The sequence below is a fragment of the Anabrus simplex genome, chromosome 1 (assembly GCF_040414725.1).
Source record: "Anabrus simplex isolate iqAnaSimp1 chromosome 1, ASM4041472v1, whole genome shotgun sequence".
NCBI classification, from domain to species: domain Eukaryota; kingdom Metazoa; phylum Arthropoda; class Insecta; order Orthoptera; family Tettigoniidae; genus Anabrus; species Anabrus simplex.
The window spans coordinates 370,218,028-370,233,021 of NC_090265.1; the positions used below are offsets into that span (position 1 = coordinate 370,218,028).

A 14,994-nucleotide genomic window follows, 5' to 3' on the forward strand; every position below is an offset into this window, starting at 1 on the left:
CATTTAAAAGCTGGACAATTTTCCTCTTAATATGAAGCCTACTAACAGAAAGAAAATCTATAAAATCCCGACTTTAATCTGTGAAGAGGGATAAAAGAAAGAAAAGTATGAAAATGTTGTCGATAGTGATGCTTTGAGGAATATTTACGTACAGTTAGAGTAAAAATGTAACATACCCTTGGCTCTATAGTCGAGGATTTAAAAAGTCGCTGGCCTGGAAATGATCTGAATAGATCTTATAATTCTTATATAAGTGTAACGTCCCTTCTTTCTCGTACACCTTATCCAAATCACTTCTGTGACATTTCAAAACCCACAGATCACACCTACAACAACACATCGGTATTGAAGGTTAACTGCTGCACTATACAATAAAATATGGGTATTATATTTTAAGCCAGTTAAAATATGGGTCGAGAAGGTCAGAAGATTATGAAGTATTATACAAATCTCTTTGTCACTGGAAGAATATAATATATGCAAACACAATATGACTTACATTTTCTTGTCACGAGGGTAGCGAAAGAAAGACCGCGCATTCTTCTCTACTTCATAGTTACTGCAACCAAACACAGCACATACCTTTCCCCTCATGTTGAGAGGAGATATCAAGGAATGACACACGCTACTATTTAAGTATGTCAACTCACTGAAAACGTATAAATAACATCAAAAACTTCACACACAAATACACGTGCTCTTATGACAGAATCAGTAGTTTTCAGGTCTACTCGCTAGAGAGAGCTCCAATAGCTGTCCCTCGATATCTCGCTCAGTGTCGCGTATTGTCGCTACTGTATTTGGTTTAAGCAGAAGTGCAAGTCGACTGCGACGCATATTAAAAGAAAAGAGATGCCTTTCTAAATATCCTAGATTGATGAACCGTATTACTTGAAGTATTATAATATTATTATTATTAGCCGGCCCCGCGGTCTAGCGGCAGCGTGCCTGCCTCTTATCCGGAGGCTCCGGGTTCGATTTCTGGCCAGGTCAGGGATTTTTACCTGCATCTGAGGGATGGTTCGAGGTCCACTCAACCTACGTGATTACAATTGAGGAGCTATCTGAAGGTGAGATAGCGGCACCGGTCTAGAAAGTCAAGAATAACGGCCGAGAGCATCCGTCGTGCTGACCAAACGACACCTCGTAATCTGCAGGCCTTCGGGCTGAGCAGCGGTCGCTTGGTGTGCCATGGCCCTTCGGGGCTGTTGCGCTAGGGGGTTTGGTTTTCTGTTATTATTATTATTATTATTATTATTATTATTAGTAGTAGTAGTAGTAGTAGTAATAGTAATACTTGCTCAAAGCGGGATCGTAAGGGACCAAACTTGTTTTCCGAATTAGACGAATTTCCGCATTACTCAAAACATCGTTTTCTTTTTGCCTTAAATCACCAATCACCGCCATCTTTACACAAAACATAGTACAGTGTACAGTATTTTTAAATATTATTTAGAGATTAACTGTATCTGCCTACGCCTGACGCTTGGCTTTGCGCTTTAATATTACATACAGCGTGATACACAGTATATCATTTTGGCACTATCATAAAAGTGGATATACGCTCCTTAAACTTATTTCCATCACAACACTAAGCTTTCTTCCAATGTCAAACAAAGAACTTCTTTCCTCTTCTTTCTAATAGTGTCTTTCTGAATGCAGTCCTGAGCTGAGTACATCAGTTCAAGAAGAGTGGAAGGGCAAATTGCAAATTGCTTTTCGTCACAAAAGCACTGACAGTATGTTCGTGGGTTCGAATCTTGTTTTGATCTTCATCTTATTGTTCGTCTTCTTCTTCTGCCGCCTCCTCTTCCTCGGCCTTTCTCACTGCTAGAAGGCTGTAGCTTATTCGAAAATGTGGTGTGTTGTTAAATTGTTCATCACTTCGAATGAAGTTCTCGGTCTCGCAGGGAACGTTTCTTGCTCGACATTAGTGGGATATTGCCGACGTGTTTTTAAGCACTTCATTCTTTCCACCATCCGTATTATCACTCTCCAAACACGTACATCAGTTTGTACAAACAATGACATTGGTCATACCAGTACCAGAAATACACAAGTGTTATACGTAAGACTACATAAGTTCCTAATATTTTCCGCATTGTACAAGTAGATTTTAAAGAATTCTTCCATTATTCGTTTCCGCTTCCGCGTTGAATAGATTCCGCATTATACAATAAAAACACTATAAAGCCGTAAGCTCGCCGGGCCCGAAAAATTATTCCGTAGTGAACAAGTTTCAGCTTTATTCAAGTTCCGCTTTGACCTCGTTTTACTGTATTGTTATTATTATTATTATTATTATTATTATTATTATTATTATTATTATTATTATTATTATTATTATTCACGACTTCATGACTTCATGTATTTGATTATGTGTTCGTTTCATAGCACTTGACTCGGTGGACATTGCTAGGGAGAGGAGCTCGAATAATCCAAACTCATTTTCACCATCTTTTCAATATTATTGTTTGCTCTAAATACATTTTGAAGTTATGTTGGTATCGGTTTTTTAATATTATTTGCACGTATATGGGAATTTTCTGGGAAATAACTCTTCCTCCTCATCAAGTTTAGGCCTACTATACATACATAAATACAGACAGACAGACAGACAGACAGACAGACAGACAGACAGACAGACAGACAGACAGACAGACAGAAATTACGGAAAAGAAAAAAGTGCATTTCCTTGTTACTGTGGACATGACCGATACAGAAATACCATTCCTTTTTTGTCCGAGGCTTGCTTAAAATGCTCTGTGCTCGGTAAATTCTTGAAGCAGGATGCTACTCTACTTACTCATAGTCCAAGTGAAGATCTGTCCTCCAACGGGTTAGGGACCACTAGTGGATTGTATAGTCCTAGCTGCCTGAGCACACGGAGGGCCATGACTCAGAATATGTCCGAGATGCCCACTTCCATTCCATAGAAACTGATATCCCGTCTCTGAGGACCACTTACTAGGCCACTCAGCCGTTGCACATGGTTCACGAATTAGGACGTGACCACAGTAACCCACACCATGAACCATGGCCTACTATATTTTTCAGGTTATTCTATTCTCTGTAAAGTATCTGGGAAAGCTTTGATTCAATACTGGTAAGTAAATACGTTACATGTACCTTCAACCTATTAACAGAAGCCCACTTCAATGGTGCAGTCGGTTAGTCGTTCTTGTATTCGAAGGATTGTATGTTCGATCTTGGCTGACGTCGGAGATATTTGGAAGTGTTCAAATGCGACAGCTCCGTGTCGCTAGCCTCCAGTTCTTTTTCCCGCGCGAGTTGTTAAACGTACCAGGAGCCAACCACAGTGATGTCGCATTTGAACAACCTAAAATGCCACCGATATTCGGGATCGAACTCGCTATCTTTGGAACAAGATGATAACGGTTAATCGTCTGCGCCAATGAATTCTGCTTTGTCGTTATTCGTAGACAAAGCTGGGCTGAGCAGCTCAAACAGTAGAGCACTGGCTTTCTGACCCAGGTTCGACCCCGGCTCACTCCGCTGGTGTTTCAAGGTGCTCAAATACACCAGCCTCATCAGTGGATGTACTGACAAGTAAAAAGAACTCCTGCGGGACAAAATTTCAGCACTTAAGTGTCTCCGAAAACCTTAAAAGTAGTTAGTGGGACGTATAATCAATAACAATGAAACTGATTATTTTAGAAACGAATGTGGGTATATGCCTATTAGTGAGTAAACTCTTGTCCTCATCCCGCGGTGGTGCAGCTCTTTTCAGGCATACCGCCAATTGGAGGTGAGCTGCATATAGCATTTTAACCACATGCCAGCCTTCTTGCCATTCTTAAATTTCTGCCAGTACCGGGAATCGAAACCGGGTCTCCGAGGACGGCAGCTGGAGTAGACTGCGTGTTAGTATTACATGAACATTACTTTCAACTTCTGCTGTGAATGTTCTCTGCGTGATGTAGGTCACCTTGTATCTCGGGAAAGAACTTTCATTTCGTACTTGTCGCTGTTAGTGACCTTAATTTGTTGCCTTTCTTAAGCCATGCTTAGAATTGGATTTCATGTCTGTGTAGCAGTAACGTTATTAGCTCACTGTTACTATTAATTTCTATTCGCATGGCCAAAAGTGAATTGAATGTCTTCTGCCACTTTGCAAACCCAGTAATATAAGTTACTCCATTTGACTTTAACTACACACTTTCGTAATCGATAACAGAGGCGTAACAAATATGATACGGGCCCGCCTGCAGGAAATAAAATTGGGTCCCTCAAAGAAATGGTTGGGGCCGGTGACCTAGATGTTAGGCCCCTTTAAACAATAAGCGTCGTCGTCATCATCGTCGTCGTCGTCGTTGTCATCATCATCATCATCAACGGAATGGTATAAAACCTATCAATAATACATAACAATTTTACTTCAGCAGATAAAATCAAATAGCGAATATTTTAAGATTAAATATTATATTTAAGTTGTCCGCCTATTCAATACATATCGTCGTTGCCGGGACGAAACCTCCTATGTGTTAATATTTTTGGAGATATACTGACCCGCAGCACATACATTATGAAGAGCGAGAATGCCTTGACAACTGCCACACAATATTGGCCCTTAGATGACAGAACCTTACCGGCCAAAGTTCTAAGCTAAAATATTTCACATAGGAGTTTTTGTCCCGGCAACGACGATATATAATTTACTAGCAAAATGCCCGTGCTTCGCTACGGTATTATACTGAAATTTATAATTGAATGCTTAACGTTTTATATATAATCCATCGAAATTCGCGATCTGACTCGTTTTCTCAGAAATTACGGGAAATTTCCTCCCATTTTTCAATCTTTCTTTCCAGCAATCGATTTCGTACTTCCTGGGCTAGGTGTAGGAATTCCGTCCGGTCAGTTGGGTCCCTAAATCTTTGCCATCTTTTCCTATACGCATTTTTAATATGGATAAAATCCTTGAGGAGATCCGGCGTGGTGTCGTCTTGGGTGCCTTGGCCGTGCTGAACCCGCGGCCGGACTGTATTCATAGTAATTACCCGGCCAGGACCCGTTTCCAGCGCGGTCCGCACATTTTGACGCCGGTCTAGAACATCATTATTATTATTATTATTATTATTATTTACCCCGCAGGAATGATATACTTCCGTGCCTTATTGACCTTATTATAGAGGTGAACAATTGCACGGTCAATATCATTCCTATCGTTTATTTCAAATGTGTTTAAATTTTTATTTATGTGCCAGGCTCTTGAAAACGAACCCAGGAAAGATTAAACATTATCGGTTTATGATCAGAATCAAGTACATTATGAACAGTAAAATCAATTGGTCTCAACTCCTTTTCCACCCCACCGCCGTTGAGTTGATCCCCCTCCCCCCCACACACCCAAGAAAGAAGGGGTGTTTCTTTATGCTTAAAGGAGATTCCACCGAACTCGATAGCTGCAGTCGCTGTCGCTTAAGTGCGGCCAGTATCCAGTATTCGGGAGATAGTGGGTTCGAGTCCCACTGTCGGCAACCCTGAAGATGGTTTTCCGTGGTTTCCCATTTTCACTCCAGGCAAATGCTGGGGCTGTACCTTAATCAAGGCCACGGCCGCTTCCTTCCCACTCCTAGGCCCTTCCTGTCCCATCGTCGCCATAAGACCTATCTGTGTCGGTGCGACGTAAAGCAAAAAAAAAAAAAAAAGGAGATTCCAGATACCAATGTTCATGTCTGTTACCTTCAGTTTTGAGATATAAGTTACTCCATAAAAGGAATTCACTTTTTTTCACTTTTTTTCACATTCCCCCCACATTAAGTGAATTTTCCGGAAAAGTACTTGGTATTAGTAAAGGATCTTTTAAATACCAATTATCACGACTGTGACATCTTCAGTTTTTGAGATATGTGTCCTCATAAAAGGAACTCAACTCCTTTTCACCCTCGCCCCCCAAGATGACTTTCCCGCAAAAATGCGTTTTTCTTTGTTTTTAAATGAGATCCAAATAACAATTTTCATGTCTGTAACAACTTTAGTTTTTATTAGATGTAAGTATCCTTATGCAATTAATTCAGTTAATTTTTAAAATCCTTCACCCCCCCCCCCCTCCTCATTGGATATTCCGAAATCAAAGGAGTACGTGTTTCTTTACTTTTAAAGCAGATTCCAAGTACCAATTTTCACGTCTGCAACATCTTTCGTTTTTGAGATAATAGTATCTTCATACAAATAATTCAAACAATTTTTCAATTCTACTCCCCACCCCCTTTAAGTGGATTTTCGAAAACAAAAAATACGTATTTCTTTATATTTAAAGGAGATTCCAAATTTCACGCTGTAACGTCTTCAGTTTTTGAGATGTCAGTATTCTGATAAAAATAATTCAACCCCATTTTCAGTCATTTTTACCCCCCCCCCCCCACTCAAGTGTTTTTTCCTAAAACCAAAAATACATGTTTCTTTATTTTAATAGAGATAAAAGATACCATTTTTCACTTCTGCAACATGTTAAGTTTTTGAGATATACTGTGGACATGCTCATTTTAAAATTTCACCCCCTTTTTAGTTCCCTTAAGTGGAGTTTCCGAAAACAAATCACCTCTGTTTCTTTACTTTTACAGGAGATTCCAAATACCAGTTTTTACGTCTGTTACATTTTACGTTTCTGAGATATACTGTAGACATAGTCTTTCAAAAAATTCACCCCATTTGTCACTCCTGTTTAACCCCATTAATTGGATTTTTCCGAAAATTAAAAGTACGTGTATCTTTGTTTTTAAAGGAGATTCCAAATACCAATTTTCAGGTCTGTAATATCTTCAAATTCTGAGATATAAGTATCCTCATTAAAGGCGTTGAACACCTTTTTCACCCTTTTTCACTCTTCTAGTGGGATTTTCCGAAAACAAAATACGTCTTCTTTATTTTTAAAGGAGATTTTAAATACTAATTTTTATAGCTCTAAACTTTTAAAGTTTTGAGATACAGATACACTAATTTTAAAAATTCACCCCCCCCCCCTTTTCACCCTCTTAGCGACGGAATATCCAAAAATCCTCCTTTAGCGAGCACCTACATTGTTATGTAAATGTGTCCTCAAAATTTCATTTCGTGATGTCCAGTAGTTTTGCCTCGGCGATGATGAATCAGTCAGTCAGGACATGTTCTTTTAGATTACGTTTAGTACATGTTTCGATCCCTAAGGGACATCATCGTCTATAAAAGAACCTCAATAACATATCAGAATACCAAAATTACATTATTAAATTGGAAAGACGCATTAAAAACATTGTTGTATGATAGGACTTTTAAAATAAAATATTGGCAAACTCTTTTAAAGTTGCAAGTCATATAATCATTAAAACTGGTTGAATTGTTCGTTAAACTCTTGATGATAAAGTTTATTTTAAATGTCCTATCATACAACAATGTTTTTAGTGTGTCTTTCCAATTTAATAATTTAATTTTGGTATTATGATATGTTATTGTAGTTTATTATAGCTGATGATATACTAAACGTAATTAATTATATATGTGTTGAATAGGCGGACCACTTAAATATAATATATAAGTTAATCTTAAATATTCGCTATTTGATTTATAGTCAATACGGGATTATTTTGTAAAATGAAGCTGTTAAAGCTTGTTACATGTAATCCAGCAGATAATTTAATGCCGCCTATATCCATTTAATATGTACAAAGGACTTACTGTAAGATTACTGTACTAATTATGTATTAACAGATTTTATTTTGAAAGGTAACTATTTTTGTAGGGATTAAACTGCAACATAAATACATGTTTCTGTCTTTTGTCTTTACATTTTTTAAACTTCATTGTACGACCATTTGATTCTAAAGTAACTGTACCATGCAACGTATTTCCTGGATGCAAAGGCATTGATGTTTTCAATGATATCCATGGATGACACATTCGAAGCTGAGGAGGCTGAATTCACAGTGTCTGTCTTGGATCATAACATTTCATAGGTAGTTCTTTATAAGTTTCAGTCTCGAAAATGATCATTTTGCGGAAGAAACAGCAACAGGAAGAATTAGGTCTAAAATGTGATATTTTGGTACCAATTTCCACTGTTTCTTTAATCATAATTTGGCGCAGATAATTGCGAGAGAGCGTGATGTTCTTATTACGAGAGACAGCTTTCTTAGACTCAACACAACAACAATAGTTTGCAGGCAGATGCAAGCATCCGACAATATTACTGTTACATATGCACTGTAAAAACAAATTTTTTTCGTCCCATTCTACAAACACATCACGATGTCACTTTTCCCGAGTAAAGTGGCATTTAAGTAAAGCTTATTATTTATGTATTTACTTTTTAAGGGAAAGTCTGGGGACCCCTTAAGCCCCGTATCCGCCTACATTGCAGGCCTTGCAAGCCCTAACTTTACGCCAATGACTGATAAGAGTGGGAATCTGTATCTTTCGACGAAATCTCGATGCCGACAGCGACTATTGTGACCATAGCTGACTTAGTATCTTGTTTCAAGTCTCAGGGAATAAAACCCGTGCTATCGCAGACCCTGCGATTCAGAAGTTAACATGCGCTATTTGCGTGAAGTGGTGGTAGTTGGGGTGATTACTGTGTTTTTTTTTTTTACGTTGCACCGACACAGATAGGTCTTATGGCGACGATGGGATAGGAAAGGGTTAGAAATGCGAAGGAGGCGGCCATGGCTTTAATTAATGTACAGCCCCAGCATTTGCCTGGTGTAAAAATGGGAAACCACGGAAAACCACCTTCAGGTATGGTGACAGTGGACTTCGAACCCACTATCTCCCGGATGCAAGCTCACAGCTGCGCGCCCCTAACCGCATGGCCAACTTGCCCGGTAATTACTCTTTTAAGAGGAAGTACAACTGGGCAACCATCCTCTATTAACACTAATCAGAGAAAAAATGGAAGGGGTCCGACACTTTGAAAAACGAAGATATCGGTCAAAGAAATACAAAGGTCACGAAGGGCGTGAAAGTGACCCCCTAGCCCTCGGAACTTAATAGCGTCGGGGTCGGAAAAGAACAAGTGTTGACCAAGGGAGGTCAGATAGGATATGTGGAAGTGAGGAGCCTGGTACAAGTAAGTGGAAGCAATGTCAGGACTCAGCTAAGGGCCGCATGGTCGCCATTCCTAGGTCCAAACTAAAGAGCCCGTGGGGCCCCTTTTAGTCGCCTCTTACGGTACGCATATTTGCGTGCAGGGACATGTTGCTGATTACAAGCCATCGGATTTGTGTACTCTAAAATTACCAAAATAAAGGTGCAACTGTGATGCAGAAAGGCGTATGTACTTTTGGACGCGTTGCATAAAGTATTTCTTAGACAGCCGATTTATAATAGTTATTTCAGCAAAGCATTTGTTTTCGCAATTTGCTTTACGTCGCACCGACACAGGTTTCAATTGCGACGATGGGATAGGAAAGGCCTCGGAGTGGGAAGGAAACGGCCGTGGCCTTAATTAAGGAACAGCCCCAGCATTTGCCTGGTGTGAAAATGGGAAACCACGGAAAACTATCTTCAGGGCTGCCGACAGTGGGATTCGAACCCACTATCTCCCGGATGCAAGCTCACAGCTGCGCACCCCTAGCCGCACGGCCAACTCGCCCGGTGAAAGAAAAATTAATATAACTTTTGTTCAGACAACAACAGTGTCTTCCCTAATGGAAACTGGTTGGTATGGACTTCTTTTGAGTAGATTGTTGTGTTGGACGCCATTAGTATTAAACTCACAATAAAGGTTGTAGCAGGCGTAAAGTATCAAAATTCTGTCGAAAAATGAACGAAGAAAAATATAATAATAATAATAATAATAATAATAGTAATAATGTATTTTTATGCCCCACTAATTACTTAGGGCCTATACGGTTTTTGGAGGTGTCGAAGGGCCGAAATGTTGTTCCGCAGGAGCTCTTTTACGTGCCAGTACATGAGGCTGAGTTATTTGAACACATTCAATCGATAGGTCTCTTAAGTTCAGTCAACTTGGGTGATCCTAAAATCAAATCACTAAATGACTGTACTTAGCGGGTTGCACACAGTTGAGGAGCAATATCTTTACGAAAAAATATCGGCGAACGTAAACGGTCAAAAATGACAGGCGACTAAGGGAAAACCTGCAATTTCAACAAAATTTTGTGCACATGTGACTTATACTATATCTAGAGAGAAATACTGTGGGGTTACGACGCCGCTAGGCTCGGAGTGGGGAAGGGGAAGGAGTGGCATGTAGAAATACTCGAAAACGACCTATATTAGTGTTGAATCCACAGTTTTCGGGGTCGCGGAGATGAATAGTGACACTCCGAATACTGTTTAAGACTCCATCGACGGTTTTTTTGGGGGGAGGGGGGAGGAGAGGGGTGAAAAAGAAAACGTTCAAAATGGCCAAGATTACAGAGAGAGAGAGAGAGAGAGAGAGAGAGAGAGAGAGAGAGTGTGTCAGCATATCTCTCAACCAAACTTGGTACACATGTGACTTACGGTACTATCTGGAGAAAAGTACTGTGGGGATAAGACACCCCTAGCACACCTACGGTTGGGGGTTGGGAAGGATTGACATGAAAAAAAAAATCACGAAAACGACCAACCAGTATTAATGTCGAATGCATACACTCTAAAACTACAGAATAGTTTCGTAAAATATCAATCACAATAAAGAAATGTACAAAATCCTAAAAGTAAACATTCGAAAAAGCAGCCGGACAACGCATGGAGCACTTCGGTATCATGGCACGTTATTCGGCATATTTATAATGAACATTGCGGATCAGCTCGGATCCTCTAGTCAATATATTTAAAAAGTTTACTAAAAACAGCTTTATCCAGTCCGTCCGGCCGTTCTGTTTGGACCGATTTGCTTCATTCTTTTCTTATTCTCTTAAGAATTACCTGACGGTGAATCATCAGGCACTGATAGGTCTCTAAGTTTAGTCAACATTTGAGTAATCCTAAAATCAAATCACTAAATGACCACTTCCGAAATTGCTGGCGTAAGCTTGCCCTAGCCCGCAATACATTCTGTACTTTACACAGTTGAGGAGCAATATCTTTATAAAAAAATTTCGGCGAAGCTAAACGGTCAAAAATGGCAGGCGACTATGGGAAAACCTGCAATTTCAACAAAATTTGGTGCACATGTGACTTAATACTATCTAGAGAGAAATAATGTGGGATAAGACACCCCGGATGACATTTAAGCCCAAGTTGTCACCATCAGCATGGGGGTGAGAAGGGGTGAAAAAGAAAATAACCGAGATTATGGATGTGTGTGTATGTTCTAGCATAGTTCTCAACCAAACTTGGTACACATATGAATTACCATCTGGAAAAATATATGTGGGGGTAAGACACCTCTAGGATCCCTATGGTTAGGGGTTGAGAGGGGGTGACATCAAACAATAATCGAAAACGACCAATATTAGTGTCAAATCCATACTTGTAGTGAAGGTAGAGGTGAATAGTGACACTTCGGATACCATTTAAGTCTCCATCGGCATTGGGGCTGAAAAAGGGTGAAAAAGAAACTGTTCAAGTGACCGAGATTATGGATGAATATGTATGTTCCAGCATAGCTCTCAACCAAACTTGGTACACATATGACTTTCTATTTGGGAAAACGAATGTTGGGGCAAGACATCCCTTGCACCCATAGGGGAGAGGATTGTATGCAAAAATAATTGAAAACGACCGATCTTAGTATCCAATCCATACCGGTAGTTTACAAGGTCGCCGAGATGAATTGTGACACTCTAGATGCCGTTCAAGTTCATTCTCCATCGACATAGAAATGACATTTCAATTGATGAGGAGCACCTCCAACAAGAAGGTTCTACTGTATGGGGCTAAACTAAGGCATCTAGACACTGTTGTTAAACCTGAGTGCCTGTTTGCAGCAGAAACATTGGGTGGGTATGATCGGGAAAGGTGGGCTTGAAGATATATATTATATATATAGGAAAATGGTCTGAAAAATTTGAGGCCCAATTGTAAAAATTATATCAAAGAACAGAAGGAGTGGTTGAATTGATGAGGAAGAGAATGGTACAGTTGTATGGACACTTGTTGAGGATGTACAATAACAGACTGACGAAGAGAATCTTTGAAATCTTCAGAAAGAGTTGAAATGGTTTCGAGAAGTGAGGTTGGATCTGACTAAGATGGGGGTTTCGGAAGATGATATAATGAACAGAAATCGATTTAGACAACTTGTCAAAAAGTTCCGCTGTTTCCAGGGGACTGGGGAGACACTAGTGAGAAAAGGGAGATCTTATTCAGAAGAACAGGAGGACGACATAGGAGAAAGGATGGAAAGATACTAGCAGAGAATGAAAGCAGGGAAGGCTAAACATTATATAAAGGTGGCTAAAAGTAGTTTATAGAATGCCGAAACGAAAGCACAAAAATAATAAATTATTATTATTTCGTGTGGCTGTTGCTAGCCTGGTGCAGCCCTTGTAATGAAGACCCTCCACGAGGGAAGGCGGCGTCTTCCGTGTATAGAAAATTGCGAGTTAGTGTGGTGGAGGATGGTGTTGATAGATGTAGTGTTTGAGTTGCATGAATGTTGGGGATAGCACAGTCAGTCAGTCTCCGAGCCAAGCAAATAACCTTTTAATATTAACACCCCTCGACCCATCCGCGAATCGAACTGAGAGTCTTGAGGACCGAAGACCAACAGTCAAACCTCTCAGAGCCATGGGGCCGGACATTGGCTGCATTATACACTGCAGGGCTGAGTGGCTCAGACTGTTGAGGCGCTGACCTTCTGACCCCAAGTTGGCAGGCTCGATCCTGGCTCAGCACCATCAGGTGCTCAAATACGTCAGCCTTCTGTCGGTAGATTTACTGGCACATAAAAAAACTCCTGCGGGACTAAATTCTGGCACATCGGCGTCTCCAAAAATCGTAAACGTAGTTAGTGGGTCATAAAGCCGATAACATTATTATTATTATTATTATTATTATTATTATTATTATTATTATTATTATTATTATTATTATTATACATTGCAACAGCACACGTTGTTACTCATCACACGCATTCGCATGTATACATGGCTCGAAATTAAGACATATTATCAGGAGGGAGAAAATTCTTCGTGTTAATTTAAATCTTTTCTTCCACGTTTCGCGCGTAAAATTCCGGCGAAAGTCGTTCTTAGTGGAAGCTGTCGTCCGGAACGGTTCTGTGAGAGAGAGCATGTGCCAGTTGACTTTCTCGCGCGGTGCTGAGCGGTAAGGTGTTTCCAGCAGCTGTGAACGCTGCTTCGTGTGTATGTGTATTTGTATGGTCGGTGTTCGTGTGCGTATGCTTTTATGAAGTGTATGGTTTTGTGAAGTGTGTGTAGTTTTTCTAGATGTCGAAAATGTACCATCGTTTATTGGACAGGTTTGTCACAATTTTTTCGGGTATTTAAACATATCAATGATTTATATATTATCCTTCTTATGTTGTTTACAGTTGTGGATGATGATTTGATTTTTCAATGTTGCGTTTTCAATGCTTTTGGGAAGACTTCATTTACAAGTACTGCGCGTCTGAACATGTTTTCGTCGAGCACACTTTTCCTTCGAAATTACCAATTCAGAACTGTTTTCGTCAGTGACTGAATTCTGGGATATTTATTTACTCACATGCACAGTTTTTAGTGGTATGTCGTGAAATAGTTTTCTGGATGCTTGGTAGAACATTTTAAAACCTTTTTGTCTGAAAATAATTAATTCATCATCAATTGTCGTTGTTTTGTTGCTGGCACCTTCGTTCTTCCTCTTGTGAAGGACTAGAACTTTGAACCATTTTATAGTATGTTTGCTTGAATTATCTCACGATTCTATTCACGATTTGAATGATCAAAATGGGCACATTTCCTAGATTTTACCGTTAATATCAAGATTATAATGGACATTTTCTACCATACTAGGAAAATATAGAACTATAAAAGAAACAACAGTTGAATGCCTAATTTATCCTGTAGATATTCTTCTTCCACAGGTTTTCCCACACACTAGGGGCTGGGGGTCAGTGCATGCGGACTTGACCTGCTTTTACTGCCGGATGCCCTCCCTGACGCCAACCATATGTGGAGAGGTGTATATTCATATTGCGTGTTTCTGTGGTGGTTGGTAGTGCGCTGTGTTGTGTGTATATGGATACTGTAGATTTCCTGCTACCAGGAAAAATTGTTGAGATGTAATTGTGAAAGTGATTTTTAACTTACTGGTTTCCTCGGTTTTATCAATACTACTTTATTTATTACTTTTTCATTGTATTGCACTTGAGTAATGGACGGAGTTGTATTACCTTGTAGTGAACACCTCAGTTAATGAAATTTTACAGTCTATTCTCACATAAAGTGTTAATAGCTTTTGTAAATAGAGTGGCAATAATTAAGAGTCATGTTCTAAAGTAGTAGAGGATAAGAGAATGGAAATGCTAACGAAATTAGTAATAGGAAACGCTTGTCGTCCCGAATGAACTGACTACTCTGCACCAATTATCACTTCGTTACTTGTTATTTATTTTTCAACACATGCGCTCATAATCCATAATGCAATTAGAGCAAAGAACTCACCTATACACTACTACATCATCTTATGATCTATTGGTTTACCATCTGTTATGTAAGGTTCCTCTACGTACTGTGGAAGGCATTAGATAATTTAGCATATTATTGAAGTAACAAATCTGCCAGACACTCCTGGGCTGAATGGTCAGCATTCGGTTTATAGGGTCCCTGGGTTCGATTCACTACAGGGTTGGGAATTTAAACCTTGTCAGGTTAATTCCTCTGACTCGTAGACTGGGTGTTTGTGTTCGTCTTAATATTCGCATCTGCATTCACACACAACGTACGATACTGCTAACCGCCACATAAATAGTGAAGGCTTCCCTCCACATAAGGTTAGCGTCAGGGAGAACATCCTGCTGTAAAAATGGGCACAGATCGCATCAGCGAACCCATCAGGAAGTCGAAAGAGCGACATAACAAGAAGATTGAAGGAACAGTT

General features: G+C 39.7%; 1 protein-coding gene across 6 annotated transcripts in view; it reads left to right on the top strand.

Annotated features, from left to right (window-relative positions):
* Window positions 1-14,994, top strand: part of ATP7 (copper-transporting ATPase 1) — a 570,660-nt gene that overhangs the window by 150,141 nt on the left and 405,525 nt on the right. The window contains exon 1 of one of the 6 annotated variants that reach the window (XM_067134921.2): window positions 13,216-13,375. The exons of the other annotated variants lie outside the window; for them this stretch is intronic. Within the exon in view, the coding sequence (XP_066991022.2) occupies window positions 13,344-13,375 (32 nt within the window). The 5' untranslated portion in view covers window positions 13,216-13,343. Of the gene's footprint in view, window positions 1-13,215; window positions 13,376-14,994 lie in introns of those variants that run through there. 6 annotated transcript variants of the gene reach the window in all.